Genomic DNA, 9339 nt, shown 5'->3' with positions numbered 1-9339 from the left:
CCCTTTAAGGGTATATACATACATACATATACCAAGGCTTTTTCCCCCTTACAAGGGAGGTAGCCAAAAAGGAAAAGGCATAAAATCATTCCCACCCATTTCATCCCTGAATACACTCCACACCCCTCCACCCTCCCTCTCATCTTAGCACCTCCTGGATGATGGGTCATCCCTACACCTTGTTCACTGCCCTGGGTCAGAAGCAGTGTTGCAAGGGAATACCCTTGGTATAATGTGGTGCTTCAAAGGATACCTCTACTGAAACTCCTTATGCACATTTCTTAGTAACTTTATTTGTGAATCTAATTACATCTTACTTCACCAAATGCAATAAAGAAAACTACACAAAAGAAATTAAAAAGCTTTTTTGGAACTTGTTACAATGGTATGATGGTCACCAACCAAACGTGGCTGGTGGGAATGCTAAGCCTTTCATGGAAGGGGAAGAAGATGCCACTTTTACTTCATCGTTTATGGAGATCGAAAACACACTTTGTTCTTGCGAGTTGGGCTTGTGCGTTCCTTCGAGACACTTGTGCATACTGGTATCACATGGACAAAGCACAGTCAGTGTAGGTACCGTGTTTCATGTGTTTAGTTAGGTATCGTTTATGAATTACTTACTATACAGTTTAGGTACCGTAGAGCTTCAATATGTTTGCAAGATTCTTGACACCAAAGCTTGGCTACCACTTCATGAGTTGGGTGCCAAACTTGTGCATTTTTCCAGGAACTTCACCTTCAGTCCCATGAGACAAGAAGTGCGAGAGCTCGTTACTAAAATAGCACAATTCACATGTATGACAATGTTGGCTTTGTTGAAAATAATTCTTTGTGTATAATGTATCTAAAATAAGTTTCTAATTACACAGAAGACAATATTCAGTTTCTTCTACATTCTGTCATACTGCAATGCCTCTACTCTACACACAAAATAATAAATAATAATATTCACATGAAAAATTTCCTTTTTAGAATGAATCACCACCTCTGTATGTACAAGAGATCCCTGCCAAATCATACCCACACTCCAGTTGCTTCGGCTGCGAACAAATGAGTTCCTCAGTTGCAGTACGGTCATCAAATGTACACAGAATTCTTTGGCAAAACTTAGTCAAGACAGGACTTTTGTGCTGCTTGTGCTTCTACATTCGTTACATTCCCCGTTTTTTCCACTACCTCGCCCTTAACGCTGCCTCTTATCTAACACTAGTTTCTGCTGACATTTCCCTCTCCCTTATAGCTTTCTTTCTGCCTCCCGCTCTGAAAGTCCCAAGTAGTGGTCTATGATTGGACACCGGAGTAAGAAAGGGACGTGTAAGGCATACAATGGTTTCTACTCAGTATTGGTGCTCAATAACAAAGAATCTAATGACACAAATGACAAAATAAAACACCAGTTCAATTTGGTGCAAACTGCCAAATATAAAGAAGTTAAATGTACTTCCCACGTGTTAAAATTATCTGCCCAAAGTTGATACTGACCTATGAAAACATGTTTCAAACTACAGAAGGTATATATGAAACTTAAGTTCTGCACTATACAAAGATAGAGTGTATAAATATTTAATCAAAGTAGTACTATTTAGAATTTAAAAGGTATACCTTTAATTGGAGGGAAGAGGAAAAAATAATAATCAAACATAGACTTCAGCACCAATACTAAGATGAGAAATGAAAGGTCACTCCCTTTTGGTATGAGTATGTTTCCCTTTATTCATACAGTAGACTCTATACAAACTTAACTAGTTCCTTCTGTTAACTCACTCAGCTTTCATCACCAACTCACTTGCAAATGTCACATTTTTTTCAACTTTTACATCATCAAATGTTGAAGAGCACAAGAGTGTTTCTTGCATTGTCTATCTTGCTACACATAAGCACATGAAAAGTTCGTATCAAATATAATATACAAGAAGTAGGCTAAGTAACTGGCCCCAAGCCAACTCTATAGTTGAAGGGACCTACATCATTTTCATCTGAAGATAAATATTTTCAATATAATTAATTTTTAGGGTATGTGCAATTACCTTTCAAACCATATTTGCGTTCCTTTTGCACAAAATTTTATTTTCCCCTCAGCTACCATCAAGTAAGGCTTCTGAAACCTTCAAGCAATCCTTACATCTTCTATCACTTTTTTGCGTCAGAAAAATTAACCACTCGGTCACACTGTTACTTCAGTGTTATAACTGAACAGGAAAATTTTCATTCCATTTAGTTTCAAAAAACGACCTTAGATTGTGTCCTGCTTTTCCAACTGGAGAATCGTCTTCATTGAAGGTTTCACAATTGTTAAACATTAATCGAAGATCTTCACTGAAATCTTCTCTGGTTTTGTACCTATGGAGAAAAACAACTCTTTAGAAAACAAGACTAAAATCTTCAAAGAAAACAAGTTAACACACATGGATTGTAAAAAAATTAACACGTAATGATCAACAATCACAACCGAGGGCAACTTTACTGGAATCGTTGTGGCAGATATGAGTGACAAGATGTACGTATTTACAGAAAGACCATGGAGGTATTCGAACGACAATAATAAGACCACAACCGGTGGTCATGTATTGCGATAATAAAAGCAAATTAAACACTGACGGGATTATCAGAAAATATTTGTGGCCGATATTAATGCAAGAAGCGTAATAAAAGCAGTCGTATAAAAATCAAAAGATGGAAAAAATGGCGAAATTTAGGCAGGACTTTAATAAGCAGCACTTAAATTCAAATTCTAAATTTATCCTTTAAACGGTAAGAAAAGTTTGGTGGATGCTTACGTTCCGTCATCAATTTTTTTCTTGATGGTCGACAGGTCCATTGGCTTTTTGATGATTTTCTTGTATGTTGGGAACTGTCGGGTATTGACTGGTAGCAGAAAAGGCCATGCATCATCATGGGTTTCTAACTCACACAAGATAGCTTTACATTGTGCCAACTCCTTCTGGTCCTTCTGAAGCCACACAGAAAAGCCCCCTCAGTAAAACAAGCCACCTAACTAGACTGTCTTGTCACAAAATGAAGCCCCCAATCTAGACACATTCACCCACAAATATGCAGGTCTTCTTGTGCTTCCTCCAGACAGACATTTTCCCCCAAGTCTGTTGCCCTTTCCACTGTCAATTCAAATAGTATCAAATGCATAATCTTCCAACATGTTCCATTCGAAAATTACTCACTTTTTTGCCTCCTCTCTCTTTTTTAGGTGGGGGAGTTGCACTTGCTGAAACTGGCTCATCTATCGACGTGTCAGGTGTATCTGCTGCAGTCTCGCTCACCTTCTTTGCTCGACTTTTCCGAGCTCTTGGACTTTTGCTGGAACAGGCTGGACACACCCATTTACTGCGAGGAACCTGAAAAACACAAGAATTTACTATATATCTTGGACTTTGGCTGAAACAGGCTGGACAACCTCTTACTGTGAGGAACCTTGCATATATGATTAGGATTTATATACCAGTGAAGATCATCTAGTTGGAATTTTGCTGAAACAGGCTGGATAACCTCTTACTGTGAGGAACCTTGCATATATGATTAGGATTTATATACCAGTGAAGATCATCTAGTTGGACTTTTGCTGAAACAGGCTGGATAACCTCTTACTGTGAGGAACCTTGTATATATGATTAGGATTTATATACCAGTGAAGATCATCTAGTTGGACTTTTGCTGAAACAGGCTGGATAACCTCTTGCTGTGAGGAACCTTGCATATATGATTAGGATTTATATACCAGTGAAGATCATCTAGTATTACAAAGGATTCATAATACTGGGAACAAGATAAACTGATATGGCTCTTCCAAGTGATGATCTGTGCATGATGAGTTATTTAACTTGTTTTGACCCTTCATCCACAAGGAGCTAAGATGATAGAGAAACATGGGTGGTGGATGGGAGTGGAATGGGTGGGTGCATGCCTTTGACGTGGATATATATTTAGAGATAGTCATTCTATTGTTGCTATTTGAAAGAAAGTGGATGACCTAACCTATCTTGTAATGTACTGGCTGTATTGGTTAGCTCAATTTCCAAGGAGGCAATTGCAATTGCCCTGCCCTATTTCATAATGTATTGGCTGTATAGGTTTTAGTATACTACAAATTGTTATAACATCACCAATTCTTGTTATTTTGTTTAACACAAAAAAAAAATTCTTCTATGTATTAACCCCCCCCCCCAAGGTATGTATGGAGTTTCGAAATTCCACATTTGCAGGTTTAGATGAACATACACTCAAAATTACAGAGCAGACAAGAAATGCCTTCAAATGCATAAATCTATCTATCCACAAATGTTTCCTCCCATTTACTTTCTCTGTGCAACAGACATTCCCCTTGTATCTAAGGTATCCTTAACACCCTCTATCATCCATTCTCAGCCTTCCCCTCAAACTCACTCCATCTGTCTCTGCCTCCTACACTCCTGAGATCCATCTCGCTGAATCCTCAGTCCACCTGGCCAGGCTGCAGTCACCATCAAGCCCTTCTAAGTTACCAGATAAGTGCTCTTGGTAACTCATCCTTCATTTTTTTTCTACTGATTTCTTCAATCAGTTTGAAGTAGCTCATCTTCCCTGCTGCCTTTCTATCTGAATACCAAGGTTTTCCTCCTTGTATGGTAACTAGCCAAGTCAAAGGCTTACACTCTCATCCACCACCCTCGTTTCACTCTCATTCGAACTCCTTGAGGATGAAGGAGCTCATGCACAGTGAGGCAGTTTCACTTAATTGACAACCCCCTCCCCTCTTCATCCCCTATTACTATTGCCTTGACTTCTAATATCTTTCCATCTACATCCTTTACCTTTCCTTCCTACTATTCTTAAATTCAGTCAAACTCCTTCCCTGTTTTACATCTGCTCTCCTCTTTGCCTCCCTCACCTTACAATTTACTTCTCTTCCTTCTATACCTCTTGCATGCTTACCTAGTTCTACTTTGCAACCTCTCCTTATGCACTCACTCCTCCATTTGATGCTTCTTGTTCTATTTCCTCATATCCTCCTCATCCTGCATTATATACCATCTTTGCTTACTTTATCACTTCCTCCTTAAAACATAATCATTGTATTTCCCTCTATCCTTCACTACCCCCCTTGCTTGTCTTAATCTCCCTTTCAACCAGATAATAATCAAACAATCTGCCACTCTCCCCTTAGAACATCTGCCCTCCCCTTGTGTTTAATGGTTCATTATACCATGTGAACAACCCTTTCCTATGTATGCTTATGTTTCCCTCTTAAGACTTGCTGCCATTGCCCTTGTACATTTACCTTCAACTTTCTCCTATTGTATATCTTCCCAAACTCCCTTAATCCCTCCTCGGACCCTGCTACAAGTCCAGTGTCATCAGCAAATGACAACTGGCTCACCTCACACTTTTCTAAATTTTCTTTATCTATGTCCCGTTCCCTGCCCTTACCTTACCTCCAGCATCACCCCAACCATGTACACATTGGACAGCCACAGCAACATGACACCTCCCTCTCTCCATTTCCAATTCTAAAACAGGCTCTACTGCTCTTAATCCCTTCCCCCAATTTCATACATCTGCAAAACCTCCCACGGTGCCTTTTCAAAATCCACAAGGGCACAAAAAAAATCATCCTTTTTGCTAAAGCTGTCGTGGATATCTGCCTTACCACAAAAATCTGATTTACACAATCACTACCTTTCCTAAACCCACACTGCTCCCCTCCTAATCCTCTCACTTAAAACCCTGACAAGAACATAAGAATGAAGGGGACTGCCAGATACCATAAGATCTACATTAGGCAGTTCCATGTCCATTACCAACTATCATCCCCATCCATAAAGCTCTCTAACCTTTTCTTAAAACAGCTGATAGTTTCAGTGCTCACTACTGGTAAACCAGTTCTTGCCCATTTCCTTCTTAAATCTAAATTTGTCTAATTTAAATCCACTACTGTTGTTTTATAATGTGACAACATTTCTTTGCAAGGGGAAGGGAGGGGATGGAAGGTGGGGGTGACGCTGTGATGCATTGGTGGGTGAGTGAATGATGTTTTGACAAAGCACAGGGGGGGGGGATAGGGGGTGTCACCAATCAAATGAAGCAGCCTTGCTGTATTTCTTCTGACCCAGGGCAGTGGGTGAGATGCAGGGATGAACAATCATCCTGGAGGAGCCAAGAAAAGAGGGAGGGAGGGAGGGAGGGAGGGAGGGAGGGAGGGAGGGAGGGGTGGTGAATGGAAGGAGTACAACTTTGGCTACCTCCCCTGTAATGGTTTGAATCCCCCTTGTTAAAGCCACAGAGATCCACTTGAACATCACTATTAGATCACCCTGCACTCTGTGTCTCCAGAATGTGTAAATTAAGTGGGGTGGGTTTGAATGTGTTTGAGAAGTAGGGTGAGGGTTGCTGGGTTGGGAGGTGAGGGAGGAGAGGAGGAATGGAAAAGAAGGGCATGGCAGACAGGATTGATGAAAGAGTATTGGGATGGTTTGGACACATGGAAAGAATGTGATGAAAGATTAGTAAAAGAGGTGTCAAACTAATTGGCTGGTAGTTGTACATAAACAACACTTGCCTGCACCCCCCACAAAAGGCACAAAATCATTTTCTACCAATTTGTTAAATACATTGACTGGTAGCCAAGTCAAAGACATGTAGCTCCTCATGGATGAAGGGTCACCAATGTCTCCTGCCCACCACCCTGAGTTTGAAGTAATGCAGCAAGACACAGCACCTACACAGTAGGGTCACTTCACTATCGGCAAATCCCCCCTACCTTCCCATCTGGATGATGGGAAGAAATCCTTTTGGGCTGTGTCAGAGTATCATCCATACACTCCAAGCACAGATCATGGTACAAATTTTCCAAGCTATTATACCTTGAAGCTTTATAGTTTAGATTTCTTCACATTAATGAACCTTGATTGTCAGAACAATTGACTCCTGACCTTGGATGCAAGTGTCCACAACACTCCATACACTTAGGCTACCCAAAATACATCCTAACATAACAGTATGTGTGTGGCTGTGTGCACAGGCATGCACACAGGTACACATGTACATCTTGCTGGATTGCTTCTGACCCAGGGCAATGGGCAAGATGCAGGGATGACCTGCTCCATGAGGAGCCAGAATGAGAGGGAGGAAGGGGTGGGAGTGGAATTGTGCCTTTTGACTTTTGCTACCTCCCAGCAAGGACTGCAAATCTATCTGTATACCATGGGCTTTTTTTCCCCCTTACATGGGTGGTAGCCAAAGTCAAAAGGCATAATTCCACTCCCACCCATTTCATCACACACTCTACAGTGGATGGAAGTGTTATGGGTGGGGGTATGTGCCTTTTCACTTGGTGAATGGGTAGACCATTCACCACCTCTTCACCCCCTTCCTCTTTTCTTGGCTCCTCCTGGATGACAGGTCATCCCTGCATTTTTCCCAATGCCCTGTGTCAGAAGCAATGCAGCAAGTATAGGGGAGGTGCCCAAGTGAAAAGGCACATACCAATTCCTACCCATTACACTTCCATCCACCACCCTTTCCTCACTTTCATCTTAGCTCCTCATGGATGATGGGTCATCCCTGTATCCTGCTCACTACCTTGGGTCAGAAACAATGCATGAAGACACAGCATATTCACAACAAAGCCACTTCACTTAACTGATGACCCTCCTCTTCGTTCCTTCATGCAGAAAAAGAGAAGATGGGGGAGAAATCCCTTTGGTCTGCATCAAAATATCATTCATACATAACCACTCCATACCCTCCTTGCATCACATTATCATTTATACACTTTCATTCTCCACTTATCTCAATCTCCTGCCTTCTCCCTTCATTTATACACTTTCATTATCCACTTATCTCCATCTCCCTTCATTGCTCAACATACATTTCCCTCTTGCTAAATCCCCCTTTCACCCCATCCATCAATTTCATCCTCTGTCATCCCCTCATATTTGCTCCCTCCACCTCTGCCTTCCATATATCTTTTACTATTCAAATAATAATACTATGCAAATCAATAACTTTAAATTACCTTGGCAATTGGGGGTGTAATGCAGGTAGTGTGGTATGCTCTCGGACAAGAGCTACAGTGAATAAGTGTACGTCCTTCCGTCCCTCCGCAGACCAAACAATGGCGCTGACTACTTTCACTAAACTTGTTGACACACTCATAACAGTACCTGAAATGTGGTGACAGAATAAAAGTATTACAGGAAGAAAAAACTTAATCCATACTTTAAACACCTAGGCCTAAGTACATACATATACCAAGGCTTTTTCTCCCTTAAGGGAGGTAGCCAAAAAGGAAAAGGCATAAAATCATTTCCACCCATTCCACACCCCTCCACCCTCTCTCTTATCTTAGCACCTCCTGAATGGCCTAAGTGACCTATAAAATAATGTAAGCCCACCTGTGTAGTGTGTGACACATTTGAAATAAAGGCTACCTTATTACATGCAGAAATGAATGTAGCTATCATTTACCAAAAATTTATCCTCTCTTACATACATACATATACCAAGGCTTTTTCCCCCTTCCAAGGGAGGTAGCCAAAAAGGGAAAGGCATAAAAACACTCCCACCCATTTCATCCCTAAATACACTCCACACCCCTCCCCTCCCACCCTCCCTCTCATCCTCTCTTGGTTTGTAATAATGTAGATGTGCTGTGTCTTGCTATATTGCTTTTGACCCAGGAGGAGCAGTGGAGTATGTGGGGATGAAATGGGTGGGAGTGGATTTATGCCTTTGACTAATACTCCATCTTGGTAATTCTAATGACTTATTACTTGTTGAACGAATCTCCAAAATTACTAAGCCTTGGGAGACTTAGGGGCTCACCCAGAGGCCATTGGGGCAATGGACTGATAGATCTAGCTCCTCATCACCCAACCATTGCTCTAGTCAGAATCAATGCAGCATGATAGAACTTCCAAAGTATGCCAAAAACTGGTTTATCTCCACTGAAGAAACCCTAGCAGATGGAAAGAACTTGTGGATGGATGGGATAAAATAATCCCTGGGTACAAGGGGCTTGTCTACTGAGAAGGGAAGGGAGAGGACAAGAGTGTTAGTGGAGAAGTGTTGCAAATGGATGATTGATAAAATTACATGGCCTATAGGGCTTTCTTGTTGTCTGCTCAGCATTTCTATGAATGGATGAAGGGGGAGGGTCTAAATATCATGGGCTTCTTCCACCTTATAAGGGTGGTGTCAAAGTCACGCAACCACTCCCACCCATTTCACTCTAATCCAGCACCCTTGTTTCTCTCTCATCTTAGCTTCTTATGGACAAAGGGTCATCCTAGCCTCTTGTCCACTGCCTGGGTCAGAACCAATGTTGGGTCACCATGTAATAAAAAT

General features: G+C 41.3%; 1 protein-coding gene across 13 annotated transcripts in view; it reads right to left on the bottom strand.

Moving 5' to 3' along the window:
- Positions 1 to 268: 268 nt before the first annotated feature.
- The window catches only part of LOC143041147 (bromodomain adjacent to zinc finger domain protein 2B-like), a 416327-nt gene continuing 407256 nt past the window's right edge, over positions 269 to 9339 (bottom strand). For 11 of the 13 annotated variants that reach the window (XM_076212935.1, XM_076212934.1, XM_076212945.1 and 8 more), the window contains 4 exons: positions 8009 to 8156; positions 3180 to 3353; positions 2781 to 2953; positions 269 to 2343 (listed from right to left, as the gene is read on the bottom strand). In XM_076212935.1, coding sequence (XP_076069050.1) covers positions 2187 to 2343; positions 2781 to 2953; positions 3180 to 3353; positions 8009 to 8156 — 652 coding nt within the window. In that variant the 3' untranslated portion in view covers positions 269 to 2186. The remainder of the gene's footprint in view (positions 2344 to 2780; positions 2954 to 3179; positions 3354 to 8008; positions 8157 to 9339) is intronic. The other 2 variants (XM_076212940.1, XM_076212946.1) reach the window with 2 other exon arrangements.

This window comes from Oratosquilla oratoria, chromosome 30 (genome assembly GCF_046742065.1).
Source record: "Oratosquilla oratoria isolate Oo_2021 chromosome 30, ASM4674206v1, whole genome shotgun sequence".
In the NCBI taxonomy this organism is placed as follows: domain Eukaryota; kingdom Metazoa; phylum Arthropoda; class Malacostraca; order Stomatopoda; family Squillidae; genus Oratosquilla; species Oratosquilla oratoria.
The sequence above is the reverse complement of the archived record's forward strand: the minus strand, read 5'-3'. Positions and strand labels throughout refer to the sequence as shown.